The 14,307-nt window shown below is 40.7% G+C and overlaps 2 protein-coding genes across 3 annotated transcripts in view; both read left to right on the top strand.

Annotated features, from left to right (window-relative positions):
- Nucleotides 1–4,170, top strand: part of htatsf1 (HIV-1 Tat specific factor 1) — a 15,139-nt gene extending 10,969 nt beyond the window's left edge. For both annotated transcript variants that reach the window (XM_079804057.1, XM_079804058.1), the window contains exons 8-10: nt 94–183; nt 314–451; nt 3,642–4,170. In XM_079804057.1, the coding sequence (XP_079660183.1) occupies nt 94–183; nt 314–451; nt 3,642–3,929 (516 nt within the window). In that variant the 3' untranslated portion in view covers nt 3,930–4,170. The remainder of the gene's footprint in view (nt 1–93; nt 184–313; nt 452–3,641) is intronic.
- On the top strand, nt 3,753–14,307 carry LOC307118450 (uncharacterized protein). Its single transcript, XM_079804059.1, has 4 exons — nt 3,753–4,412; nt 5,630–5,818; nt 7,216–7,608; nt 13,459–14,307. Exons 2-4 carry the CDS (start codon nt 5,635–5,637, stop codon nt 13,500–13,502), a joined length of 621 nt encoding a protein of 206 aa, XP_079660185.1. The 5' UTR covers nt 3,753–4,412; nt 5,630–5,634; the 3' UTR covers nt 13,503–14,307.

Here is a 14,307-nt window from a genome sequence, read left to right as displayed (position 1 = left end):
ACAGTGCACCTTAAAATAATGAAGAATATAAATGTAATCAAATGTGTTTTTTAACTGATAATGTTGAAAAGCTGCACCATATGTCTCATGCAGGAGGATCCTTTGGTTCTGAATGAGTATAGAGATGATCTGCGGACAGAATGTGAAAAATTCGGGCAAGTGAAGAAGGTCATCATCTTTGATGTAAGTCCTCTTTTACTTTTGTCCACAATTAGTATGCTAACTTAATTCTGTTTACACTAGTCAGCAGTCAAATGTATCTTTTTTTGCCATTTCTTACACTCAACTCTTTGCTTTCTTCCATTGGAAACAGAGGCACCCTGATGGAGTGGCGTCTGTGGCTTTTAAGGAACCCGATGAGGCGGACATGTGTCAGGCGGCTCTGAATGGACGCTGGTTTGGAGGGAGGAAACTATCAGCACAGCCGTGGGATGGTGTAACTGACTACCAGGTGAAATACTCAGCCTGTTTTAAGTCATCAACAATTGTACTTCCTCAATCTGACCTTTTTTTCGGAATGAATCAGGATATTTTTTAGAGGAGAGAAATGTAGGGAGGGACATTAGTTTATCAGTCAGGAATTTGCTGAATCATGAGAAGTGAGTGTTACATACATAGTGTTTCTTTAAATAGCTATTTGGCTGTTGTTTAACATTATCCAACACTCTCCACGGCCTACATGATGTCATCAGAAAAGGAAAGTTATTACATTGATTGAACCACCACAAACATTGTTTATTTTTACAAATTACTAACATTGAAATAAAAGTTATTACAAAACTATATGGACATATTATAAAAACCAACACACCATTTTTTTTTTCTTCGGAATCACATGTACAATTAGACCAGAGATGTGTATTAAGTATTAGTTCACCCAAAAATGAAAATTCTGTCATTAATTACTTACCCTCATGTCTTTCGACACCCGTAAGACCTTTGTTCATCTTCGGAACACAAATGAAGATATATTTGTTGAAATCCGATAGCTCAGAAAGGCCTCCATTGGCAGCAACGAAAGTGAGAAGTGAGAAGGAAACAACGCGAGATCACACGAGCGTCAGACTGGAGTTCTAGTGCAAGACTGGAATTGTTATTAAAAATAAAGACTGCAGTGCAGAAACTTGCTGTCCAAATTGTCTGTGCACTGATTCGTCGCCGATGTATTTTTCAGTCAGAACACATTTCACACAGCTGGAGTTTGAATCGCAGACAGGTCCAGATATTCAGCATGCCAAATATCTCACAGGTGTCGGCGACTCATCAGTGATTCAGATTGCGTCTTTGATGATTCACACTGCGTGATTGTCACTCAAGAGCACAAGCACCGATTTGCCTATGATTTCGGGCGAGTCAGGCTAAAATCGGGCTGTCTGAACTAGGTTTAAGCTGTTGAATTCTACATTGATCGTGCTTTAGGTCTTAGCATACTGGTCAAAATGGGGCTAAAGTGTGCATTTCATGGATGGCCGAACGCAGGCATTACGTCATATTCTCGCGCATGCGTCGTGGTGCTTCGTAAGTTCACGCCAGAGGGCCAAACGGAAAAAAAGGACATGTTGATTAAAGTCGTTATTTAGAATTTTTTTTTGTGTGCACAAAACGTATTCTCGTCGCTTCATAAAATGATTGTAGAACCACTGTAGTGAGATGGACTTTTTAACATCTCTTTAGTACCTTTTATGGGTCTTGTGAGTGTAAATTTCTTTGCTGCCAATGGAGGCCTTTCTGAGCCATCGGATTTTAACAAAATATCTTCATTTATGTTACGAAGATGAACAGAGGTCTTACGGGTGTCGAACGACATGAGGGTAAGTTATTAATGACAGAATTTTCATTTTTGGGTGAACTAACCAAGCCTGGCTCCACCCTCCTACGTACTTCCGCTCAATTTTCATTTTCCTTCAGTACTCCGTCTGGGACTGCGGTATATTCTTAGGTTTTCTACGAACAAATTTTTACCGGTCCAATCAGCGAACGGAGGGAGTGGCTGAGAACGATGACGTTAGTTTGAGTTGTAGTTCATTAATGGCGGTTGAGAAAGATGCAAGCGAAGCCATTCATTCCGTTGTGGCACCGCTGCCGAATATCCAGAAGTTAAAGCCGGAGCAAGAACAATCTTTGCTGAATTTTGTTGGTGGCCATGATGTTGTGTCTCGGGAAAAGTTAGATTTTCCAGCTCGCTCCGTTAGTGGTGAAGGAGTTGGCTAAAGCCATATATTCGGGCGGTAATTGTTTCTCTTGGGGTCGGAAGGTATTGTCATCATTTACAGTGGCTAGTCAGTGATTTTATTGCCATCCGTCTCCCACCACCCGCGTAAAAATCCCCGGCTGAATTATCTACTGTTTTAGACAAACACCAAGGTCGTGTGGTCATTTAATTGCTGTCCGAATCCACATCTGAGTTTTCAAGCATATATCACTTCAAACGTCACTGTTTATATCCTTTTTGACCACTGCAGAGCACCGTACGGTTGTGCTTCGCTGTAATTTGGATGCATTTCTAGACTTGTATTTCTTTACATGCTGGCAAGTATTTTCAAGAGCAATATATTTCATCACCGCTCAGAAAATAAAAAGAAGAAAAGCACGTAAACATTTGAATTGGGCCGTTATTTACGGCAGCATTTATTCTTATCATACCAAGCATATGACATTTTATTTACAGCATACAATCATGTTACGGACCACATGAGCAGCGCGTTCCCGATCACAAAACTCTCCCCTCCACCGTGAATAAATCACCATCCGAATGCACGAGTTTTAGGTTTTATCACTGAGGTGGCTGCACATTTATTTTTACGGACTTCCATGTGAGAAACAGAGGCAAACGACACATGACATACGTCACGACCAAACATTAGCGATTGGTTATGGCAGATCCAATGGTTTTAAACTTCAACAGAGTACCCGCCTTCAAGGAAGTTAACGCTTCTCAATGGAGAGTGGCCAGACTCTCTACAAATGAAATGTACGAGAGTCTGGTAGGACCAGGCTAGAACTAACCCTTTAATAGGGTCAATGTCAGGGTTAGTGTAGTTGACTAAAATTAAAATCATTTAAAAAACATTTTGTTAAATGTATGGCAAATTACTAAAACTGAAATAAGTTATTAAAAACTAATAAAAAATACAAAACAAAGCTGGTTCAAAACATTACTAAAAACTATATTATCATCTTAATAATACTAAAATATAACACTGGTCAATTTGATTTCATCTTGTCTTGAAAGGGATAGTTCACCAAAAATGACAATTCTGTCATCATTTATTCACGCTAAAGTTGTTCCAAACCTGTGTGAATTTATTTCTTAGTTCTGTTGAACACAAAGGAAGATATTTTGAAGAATGTGGGAAATTGAAATGTTCTGGGGCACCACTGACTTCCATAGTATTTTTGTTTTTCTACTATGGAAGTCAGTGGTGCCCCAGAGCGTCCTGCTTACAAACTTTCTTTAAAATAACTTCCTTTGTGTTCAGCCGAACAAAGACATTTATACAAGCTTGGAACAACTTTAGGGTGACAATTTTTATTTTTGCTATCCCTTTAAGATGCACAAATAATGTGCTAAATGGGTTCAATGGTTTCTATTCTCTTCTGCTTATATTTCTGTGCCTCACTTTTTGACTCTTGTCACGTAGGTTGAGGAAACCTCACGAGAACGAGAAGAGAGACTAAAAAGCTGGTCCTCTTTCCTGGTTGACGGAGCTAATGCCGACCCTTCAAAAGCAGCAGAGCAACAGAATCCCAGCACACAAGAAGCAGCAGAACAACAGAATCCCAGCACACAAGAAGCAGCAGAACCGACTCCACAGGTTGAGGGTATAAGCGAAAGCACCGCAAAACCGCAGGAGGAGAAAGATGAAGAGGAAGGAGGAATGCTGTCGACCGATAGCAGTTTAGCAGGAAGTGATGAAGAGGATGCGTAGATGTGGAGAGAAAACAGAACTTGTTTAATGTATCTTGCTCAAACGTCTCCACGTCAATATACAGTGATTTCCTTTTTATTATTGTCATGACATGTCAGTGCATTTCACCGTATCAAAATTTGGTGAACAATGATGGAAATTGTGTGATTATCACTTTCCTTTATGCTAATGTGTGTCACTGTCCGAATCAATTTGAACTTCTGTTAATAGTTTTATAGTAAAAACACATTTTGTGACCTCATCATTGTTTCTTGCTTCTTAGAAACTCACAAATCTTTGGTTTATACGGAACAAAAACAAACCCAGTTTCCTTAAGAAGTGTAATTCCGTGTAAGGTTAATGACGGCTGTGATGTTATCTGTTTGAGATGACCTTGTTCAACTCGCTCGGGCACATTTCTCAGAGCACAGCCTCCCTCACGAAGGATCACATTCGTTTGGTTTTAGTGCGATCGGTGGCTGGATGTGCGCTGGATTCAGTTCGGTAAGCAGCGTGTTGAATGTTTGGGGGATTAGATTTTTTCTGTGAATGCAGTTGAAGTGCTGTTTCAGTTTGATGAAAGAGTGCTTTAGAGGAGAAATAGAAACTGTACAGCCTGTTTCCATTTAAAAAAAAAAAAAAAAGTGTGGGTTTCATCTGTCTTTTTAAAATCTTTTGCTGATCATTAGTAAACCAAAAAAGAGCTTATTTGTATGAAATGGGTAATGTTGTTTGGTTTTTCCTCAACTATTTTGTTGCACTATCCAGTTTTCTATCAAATAACTAATGTGTTTAATTATTAATAAACTGTACTTTGCCACCTCAAGCTACATTTCATACATTTTAATATACACTACTTTTCAAAAGTTTGGGGTTGGTAGCTTGTTTAATGTTGTTGAAAGAAGTCTCATGCTCATTTGCATTTATTTAATTAGATGCGCAGCAAAAATTGTCATATTGTGAAAATATTATTACAATTCATATAATAACATTTCGATTGGCAATAACTAATAATAACTGTGATGGCAAAGCTGAATTTTCAGCATCATCACCAGTCCTTCAGAAATTCTAATATGATGATTTGCTTAAGAAACATTTGTTATTATTATCAATGTTGTGCTGCTTAATGTGTTTGTGCAAAACCATGATACATTTGTTTTTCATGATTCTTTGATTAATAGAATGATCAAAAGAACCGAGTTTATGTAAAATAGAAATATTTTGTAACATTGTAAATGTCTTTACCGTCACTTTTGATTATTAAAAAAAATATCTTAATATCTGACCCCAAACTTTCGAACCGTAATAATGTAACACAATCATGCCTATAGAAAGATACCAGGGTTGACAGTTTTACAGTTTAATTTAACTTTGTTCTCAAGGTAGTGGAGAAAAGTTAAATACTGATATTTGCATCCAATAATATCCACTTAATTTCCCTATACAAAATCATTGTAACACGGTTGAAGTCGTAAGATTTTAACTGGAGAGTTTATTTTTGAAAAAATGGTGTTTTGACAGTGTTTACTATTTTATTTATTTACTTATTTTAATGTATGGGACAGTAAATTGCTTCATAAGGGGGAAATACATCTAAATATATTAAAGAGAATAAAGAAAAAAAATACTTATTTATTTCAATGTTGAGTACTGTTTACATATTTACACGGGGGATACAAATGAAACCCATTTTGTAAAATAATATATCTTGTATCCCAAAGTCAGGATGATGGAGGACAGACTGTTAGAGCGCTCAGAGGAGTGTAAAGATCCTCCTCAGCTGTTTACATACTATCAAGGAGACATCAACACTGCTGTGGATGAGCACTTCTTCCGTGCCCTGAACAAAGCCACCATACCAAAAGACCTCAGCACTAAAGCTAAGGACAGCAATCGGACTCCCAAATCTGGTGTGTTGATGCCTGTATATCTATCCATCTATCTAACTGTCCGCTCGCCCCTCCATCATTTATCTATCTAACGGTCTGTCTGTCTGTCCGCTCGCCCATCCATCGTCTATCTAACTGTCCGCTCGCCCTTCCATCATCTATCTATCTAACGGTCTGTCTGTCTGTCCGCTCGCCCATCCATCGTCTATCTAACTGTCCGCTCGCCCATCCATCATCTATCTATCTAACTGTCTGTCCGCTCGCCCATCCATCATCTATCTATCTAACAGTCTGTCTGTCTGTCTGTCCGCTCGCCCATCCATCATCTATCTAACTGTCTGTCCGCTCGCCCATCCATCATATATCTATCTAATGGTCTGTCAGTCCGCTCGCCCATCTATCTATCGATCTGTCTGTCTGTCTGTTTGCCCATCCATCATCTATCTATCTAACGGTCTGTCTGTCCGCTCGCCCATCCATCATCTTTCTAACTGTCTGTCCTCTCGCCCATCCATCATCTATCTATCTAATGGTCTGTCTGTCTGCTCGCTCATCTATCTATCTATCTATCTATCTATCTATCTATCTATCTATCTATCTATCTATCTATCTATCTATCTATCTATATATCTATCTATCTATCTGTCTGTCTGTCTGTCTGTCTGTCTGTCTGTCTGTCTGTCTGTCTGTCTGCTCGCCCATCCATCATCTTTCTATCTAACGGTCTGTCTGTCTGTCCGCTCGCTCATCCATCCATCCATCCATCCATCCATCCATCCATCCATCCATCCATCCATCCATCCATCCATCCATCCATCCATCCATCCATCCATCCATCCATCCATCCATCCATCCATCCATCCATCCATCTATCTATCTATCTATCTATCTATCTATCTATCTATCTATCTATCTATCTATCTATCTATCTATCTATCTATCTATCTATCTATCTATCTGTCTGTCTGTCTGTCTGTCTGTCTGTCTGTCTGTCTGTCTGTCTGTCTGTCTGTCCGCTCACCCATCCATCATCTATCTATCTAATGGTCTGTCTGTCTGTCCACACACCCGCTCGCCCATCCATCCATCCATCCATCCATCCATCCATCCATCCATCCATCCATCCATCCATCCATCCATCCATCCATCTATCTATCTATCTATCTATCTATCTATCTATCTATCTATCTATCTATCTATCTATCTATCTATCTATCTATCTATCTATCTATCTATCTATCTATCTATCTGTCTGTCTGTCTGTCTGTCTGTCTGTCTGTCTGTCTGTCTGTCTGTCTGTCTGTCGGTCCACACACCCACTCGCCCATCCATCCATCTATCTGTCTGTCCACTCGCCCATCCATCTATCCATCCATCCATCTAAATAAATAAATAAATATATGCTTTTCTTATCCCAGGTGTGCCCCCATCATCACCATGGGCTTTTTCTGGTCTGACATGGTCTAACAAATCCACACACTCTTCTGGCTCCTCAAAGTTGACCCAACTGACATCCATGGAAGCCTCACTTCCATCCCAGGGAGTTATCGTGAATCCCTCAGGACTATCATCCTCCTCCCTCTGGCCCGGTCCACCCAGACAGAGCACAGCCTTTGAACTGCCTCAGATACTCTACCAACAGCCCATGGCTTCTGACAGCAGCACCAACTCTTACCTGAATCTGTTACAAATGGATCGCCCAACAGGCAGCATCATGATCTCGCCCTTCTCAAAATCTGATACCAGACCAGAGTGGAATTCTGGGACGGCTTTTAAAGATGTCTCTGGAAGCAGGATCGGCCTAGATTCAGGTACTGCAACTTGTTTGTTCACAGATGCATCTAATGCAAGTAGGCAATACTTCTTTAGGGCTAATTCCCATTTTGTTTTGGGATAATGCAATGCTAAACATACACTATCAGTATGGCTACTCACCAAAAATGAATAAATACATTGGGAAGAAATATTGATTTGAGTTTGAACTTATAAACACTGCAACAGTGATATTAAAGTCACCACAAAATGAGTGACTAATCTTTTTTAACGGATTTGTGCAGTATTATAAATAATTTATCTGTGCATATTATTATTCTTTTTAATTCATGTGCCCTCATAATCATTCATTAACTTCCCCTCACTCTTGCAACATCATCTATTCTCTGATGATGTGTTTACTGACACGAGGGAGGGACAACCTGTCACTCACATGATATCACAGCAATAGCAAACTACAATGATCCAATAATCCATGGACTATATCAAGTCCTGCCCTACATTTTTCTTGTTTAATAACATCTTGGTTACATACGGTTCCCTGAGTAGGGAACAAGATGCTGCGATAACCGTCGCTATGGGAAACACCTTTGGTGGACGAATGTCTGAAGCCCTTATACCATCACGCCATCCAATTGGCTGATAGCGCTTAGCACCGCCTCAAGAATACCAATTCAATGGATGGGGATTATTAGAAGGCCATGATTGGTAAGGGGGAGGGAATTTGGCCAGGACACTGGGGTTACACCCCTATTCTTTACGAGAAGTGCCATGGGATTTTTAATAACCACAGAGTCAGGACCTCGCTTTAATGTCTCATCCGAAGGACGGGTAGCATCTCATTCCCTACTTAGGGAACCATACGTAACAAGACGTTCCCTTTCATAGGTTCACTCTATGCTGCGATAGCCGTCGCTATGGGAACGATATACCATAGCACCTTTACATACCTGAGAGAAGCTGGAAGGCCGGGGAAAGCGTCCGCTCAAGCAGATAAAACCTGGGAGCCAGGAGCCATCCTCATGTCCAGATTGCAGAATTTGATAAAGGTGTTCAGAGAAGACTGCCGCATTCTCCCGCAACACAAATATCTTCAAGGGAAGCCAAGCCATGCGCCTCATAGGCCACAAAAGTAGACTCAATCATCCAATGATTCTCTTTTCGGTGACGGCAGGTGCTCTGTTTTTACCGCCAAAACATACAAACAATTGCTCCGATCTACGCCACTGGGATGAACGGTCGACATAGATCTTCAACGCCCCTCAGAGGTTTCACAGTATTCCCAGTCTCCGAATCAGGGGGAGACAAAGCCTCCAAGACCATTTGCTGGGAGCGAAAGGGGGTTGAAGCGACCTTAGGAACATAACCTGGCCTGGGTCCCAACAAGACTTTAATCAACCCAGGGGCAAAATCCATGCAAGAAGGGCTGACTGTAAGAGCCTGTAAATCCCCAATTCTCTTAAGGGAGGATAGAGCCACCAAAAGAACCATTTAAGGGTCAAGAACATTTCTGATACTGACTCCAATGGCTCAAAGGGATCGCTTGCTAAGCATTCTAGGACGATGGAAAGCGGAAAGATCTAAGCTGTCTCGTCCCTTGCAGAAAACGGGAAACCGGGGGTGGCGTCCAACCAAAACACCCCCATAGGCTCATGCTCAGCAGATATGGCTGCTACATAAACCTGCCTGAAAGCGACTCTGCAAAAACTCCAGTATTGGACCGACAAGGCAATGAACTTGGGGTTGTGTCAGGAAGGAAGGGCATCCGACGTAAAACTTCATTATACAAATCACGAAAATGACTGCCAAACGGGATCGGTCGGGGCCCGGGTTATCAATGACCGCCATCGGTGCCGTTGACCTACAGGGCACTGGTGGAAATTGGGCAACTGTTGGTCGAAGAAGGAGAGGAGGAAGGTGTGTTAGAGGAGGAAGGTGTGTTAGAGGAGGAAGGCGTGTCCGTAGGCAGAGAGAGAAGAGGAAAGGCAGGAGTTTAGGACTAAAAATAGGGACTTTGAATGTTGGTACGATGACTGGTAAAGGCAGAGAGCTGGTAAATATGATGCAGAGGAGGAAAGTCGACATTCTGTTTGTCCAGGAGAGGAAGACCAAAGAGGAGGTTTATGGATGTAGTGAAGGAGGACATGAAGGTAGTTGGTCTGAGAGAAGAGGATGCAGGGGATAGGGCTAGATGGAGGCAGATGATTCGCTGTGGCGACCCCTGAAGGGAACAGCCGAAAGGAAAATAAGGGCAATGAACTTTGTCCAGGTCACGTTGACTGCACCAGGAGGCAAACAACTTCCACTTGAAAGCATACAAGCGTCTCTGGGGTAGGCCGCATTTCCTCACAAATGAAAACGACGGGGTCCGAGGTGTGATTTTTGGTCGGGAAGAGAAAAAAGGGGAAAATGATCCGTCAGCTTACTCTCCATGTGCTCCCAAGCGTCCATCTTGTGCGGTGCCTCGGCAACTGAAGAAACGGAGAGGTGGGGGTTAGACAAGCGGCCTTTTCCTCAGAAAGAAGGTGAGCCTCAAGCGCAAAACTTTTAAATGCAGGCCATCGCAGTTTTGACAGTAAGATAAGCCGTTACGTGCTACCTGAGCGTGCTGAAGGCCTAAACACTGCACGCACCTGTCATGAGTGTCTCCTCCTGCGGTGAACCTGTTACACGGGTCGATGCATCTCCTGTAGCTCATCGTGTCAGCTGAGAGGAGTGAAAAACTGCTCTGAAAATGAGACTATGAACACGAGAAAAGGCTTTCCTATGGGCAACAGAGAATCCGCTTCCTGAATGAATAAAATCTGATGAAATAGCGCGTAGCACTCTAATATCATTATCGTTATGTATTCTCGAGTCGGTGATAAGCTCTATCAGCCAATAGGATGGTGTGATGATATGTTTTCCTTTGCGTTTTTTGCGTACAGACAACTACATTGTCAAAACAATCCATGTTCACACAGATCTGTGAAAGCGACTAAAAACTCTGTATTATTCGTGCCAGACCAGCAGTTGATGATGTCATTTTGTAAAGAAACACTACATGTCTATAGACTGAACATGTCATGCACTTGCGCATGACGTCACTGTTTTCACAAATTCACGATTGAGTAGTTTACACGGAAGTGATTACTGTATCATTTTCAAAAGTTAGCATTTTCATGGCCCAAAACTTATTTGCTGTGTAAATGAACGACGAAAATGCACTAAATATTTCATTTTTAGTTGAAAACGAGAAGCGCCTCACATCTTGGGAGCACCTCATTTTAAAACGACAGGAGAGTAATGAGACGCTGAGTGTTTATTTCACCCTGAAGCGCTGAGCGCTGCTCGAGAGTTAAAACGCAGTGTTCATCAAAGTCACTTTTTACCAAGCCGACCAATCACAGTGGAGGAGGAGCGGGACATATACAACACCAACCAACTGCCACATTCTGCTTGTACAACGTCAACAGATGACATAAACAAACATAATTATGGAACAAAATAATTTAAAACAAGAGCCAGAGCAAATACTTTAGATTGTTTCAATTTTTTTTAGATATAAACAATGCAGGAACAAACTGTATGGGAAATTAGATACTTAATCTAGATTAATCTCACTGTAATCTTGGAATTAATCTAGATTAAAATGGCTCATTTGAATTCTGCCGAAGGCATTCAGAATATGTGTGCTCGTAAGTGATCGTTTGTCTTTTTGTAGTTTGAATAATAAATTACTTCTGTCCCTTTAAGACCTGACGCACACATGGATCCCAAACACTGTTCCTGTGAGCTGGTTACGACTGTGTTTACGTTAAAACTCACCAAGATGGGCATTGAGACATTTTTGAGTGTATTTGACCATTAATAAGCTGGAAAAAGGAGCTTATTTTTACACTTGTCAGAGGCGGCTTTATTACGGTATGTGTGTGTGCGCTTCAGATGCGAGCGCGAAATCTGCGGGAATTAGTAGAATTAACGTTATGTGCAACCCCGCGCGAAATTCAGACCGGTCACACCAATACCAACATGTTGTCATGAGGAAAAATACAACAGAACACCCGTTCGCAATGTTCAGAGGGTTAAACGGACTGAATGAGAGGAGGCGGGTGCGTGTCAACTCGCTGTCGGTCGGAGAGGAGAGCGCAGCTGATATCGATACTGTAGAAAATGATTATCGTATCGTTTCAGATATTACAGTATCGATACATAGCATATCGATATTTTTGACAACACTAGTAGGCATACACGAGCGAAATATCGATATTTTTGACAACACTAGTAGGCATACACACAGGTTCGAAGACTCGTTCTCTCGCCCCCTACAGTGCAATTCGGCTAGGTAAACATTCGCGCTAAAATATCAAGGTGAAAGTCATCATGGCTTGCGTAGTATAGACCCAGCTCCCAACCCAACTTTGAGAATAGATTAACGGCAATATTTTTTTTATCGCCCGATAAGAGTCTCATGTTAACGCAGCACGTTAACGGCAATAACGGCCCACCACTAGAAAAAATTTTGCGCTGCCAAAACGTTCTAAAACGCCAACAGCTGGCCGTTTCCGGTAGAGCGGCTAGTATTTTCAGCTGGCTAAAAACGCTTTGGTATTGCAATTACAACTTTTGATCAGGCATTACCACCTAGGTCCTAAAGGAGACCTGATTCCTGAGGGGACTCGATTTCTTATGACTTTGAGGAGTCACAAGGTGACGTTCTGGATGTGGGCGGGTTGGGTGTTCACCGCAGGATGCAGTGAGCCTGCTTGTTGAAAACTGTCATGTAAACGGCCCCTAAGGGTTTCAAAATGAGTTTCAAAGTGCACAGTTATTGTCTCCGTCTAAACTACAAAATGCAAATTTGTGAAAATGGTGATGTCACACGCATGTGAAGGCTATTACATGTTCAGTCTATAGGCAAGTAGTGTTTCTTTACAAAGTGACAACGCCAACTACTGGCCTGGCATGCATAACACAGCGTTTTTAGTCATTTTTGTGGATCCGTGTGAAAGAGGATCGTTTTGATTCTGTTTTTATACATCGTTGTCGTGTAAACGTGCCCATGATGTCCGTATTGATATGTTGGTGTGATATTGTGTGAGTTACTGCCATAAATCAATCCGCCCTACAGTATTTTGCAGAATTTTGGACACTCTTACTCCGAGAACAGACATTTGGGGGGTTTGCAAGTGGAAGAAGTCAGTGTACCATAAGAATGATTTTGAAACTGATATATCAATGTCAAATTTTTTACAGTTGCTTTAAATGTGATTGTCACTTCTGACATTTTACAGTGTGTACGTGTCCTCTGAGTAGGTGCTTCTTTGAATAATTAATATTCTAATTTCATGACTGCTAAAAAAAGTATGTTCTATATATTATAAAGAGTAATCTATTAACTAGTACGTCAAGTAGGAGGTAATCCGGGTCATCCTTTTTGCATACCTTTTTATGAATACAGTGAAGTGGCACATGCTACTCTTTTCACATACTGCTTAACAGCTTAAAGGGATAGTTCACCCAAAAATGAAAAATCTGTCATCATTTACTCACCCTCAAGTTGTTTCAAACCTGTATGAGTTTCTTTGTTCTGCTGAACACAAAAGAAGATATTTTTGAAGAATGTTTGTAGCCAAGCAGATAGAGCAACCATTGACTACCATAGTAGGGAAAAAAATACTATGGTAGTCAATGGTTGCTCTATCTGCTTTGTTACAAACATTCGTCTTCTTTTGTGTTCAGCAGAACAAAGAAACTCATACAGGTTTGGAACAACTTGAGGGAGAGTAAATAATGACAGATGTTTCATTTTTGGGTGAACTATCCCTTTAACAATGCAGTGCATCATGATAACTCTGTCTGTTTATGTGGTGATAGATTATTTGTGATAATTTTTTGGTGTTTTTCAGGTATGCCTGTCTCAGAAATCAATAAGGATCTGTACTGGTATTGAAGAAGAGATTTCTGTCTTTACAGTAATGAAAATACCTTTTCGGCATTAGACTGCCTGTGTTTACATTATTATGTAAGCTTAAGAATGCTTTTGGACATCTGCTAAAGTGATTTAAACCATCATATTCAAGGTGTCAAACATTCCTCAGAGATGAATGGCAGATAATTGCTTCTTTTAGCCGTGAGCATGTCAATCTTATAATAGGACATAAGTGAGAAAACCTGTTTGGAATAGTTCACTTCTCTTTGCTGTTTAGTTGATGAATGAGTAGGTAAAGTCTATTTATATGATTTGTAATACAATAATAGTTTTGCTAAACTTTCTTTTTGTATTATATGCTGTTTTTACTGTAAACCGTAATTTCCGCAATGCAATGATACATTGTCATTTGACAAAAAATATATATTTAATATAGTTACTTCATACCTTGGGGGAGCCTTGAAAAGCTCATTTACAAGTGTGTCGACTCTTTAAATCAGGTTACACAGAAGGCAAAGCATAGTTCATGCAATGCCGAGAGTGAACTGACATGAGCAAACCAAAAATAAATTTCTTCAAAATGTTGAAATGTCATTGAATGTCATCTTTACAAACCGGTTTTCTTAAAACCTGCTTCAAACTTTTTCCCTCAAGCTGTGATGTATTTCCCTGTCACAGTCCCTCACTTTTGATGTACGAGTATGACAAAACAGCTAAATGCTTTGCACAATTATGATGAATTTCCTCAATTATTTCCAAGAATAGTACAGTCTATTTTCAGAATGAGTATGTGTCCCTTTGTTTAATAAATCCCACATAAATATTG

Source organism: Gobio gobio, assembly GCF_949357685.1.
Source record: "Gobio gobio genome assembly, chromosome: 22".
Taxonomy (NCBI): domain Eukaryota; kingdom Metazoa; phylum Chordata; class Actinopteri; order Cypriniformes; family Gobionidae; genus Gobio; species Gobio gobio.
This window is presented reverse-complemented; position numbering and strand designations above follow the sequence as displayed.

Excerpts from the sequence above, each read along its gene's own strand:
- LOC307118450 (XM_079804059.1), top strand. The coding sequence starts at position 5,635 with ATGATGGAGGACAGACTGTTAGAGCGCTCAGAGGAGTGTAAAGATCCT. Across the intron at positions 5,819-7,215 it reads CAATCGGACTCCCAAATCTG|GTGTGCCCCCATCATCACCA; the intron begins GTGTGTTGATGC and ends TTCTTATCCCAG. Across the intron at positions 7,609-13,458 it reads CAGGATCGGCCTAGATTCAG|GTATGCCTGTCTCAGAAATC; the intron begins GTACTGCAACTT and ends GGTGTTTTTCAG.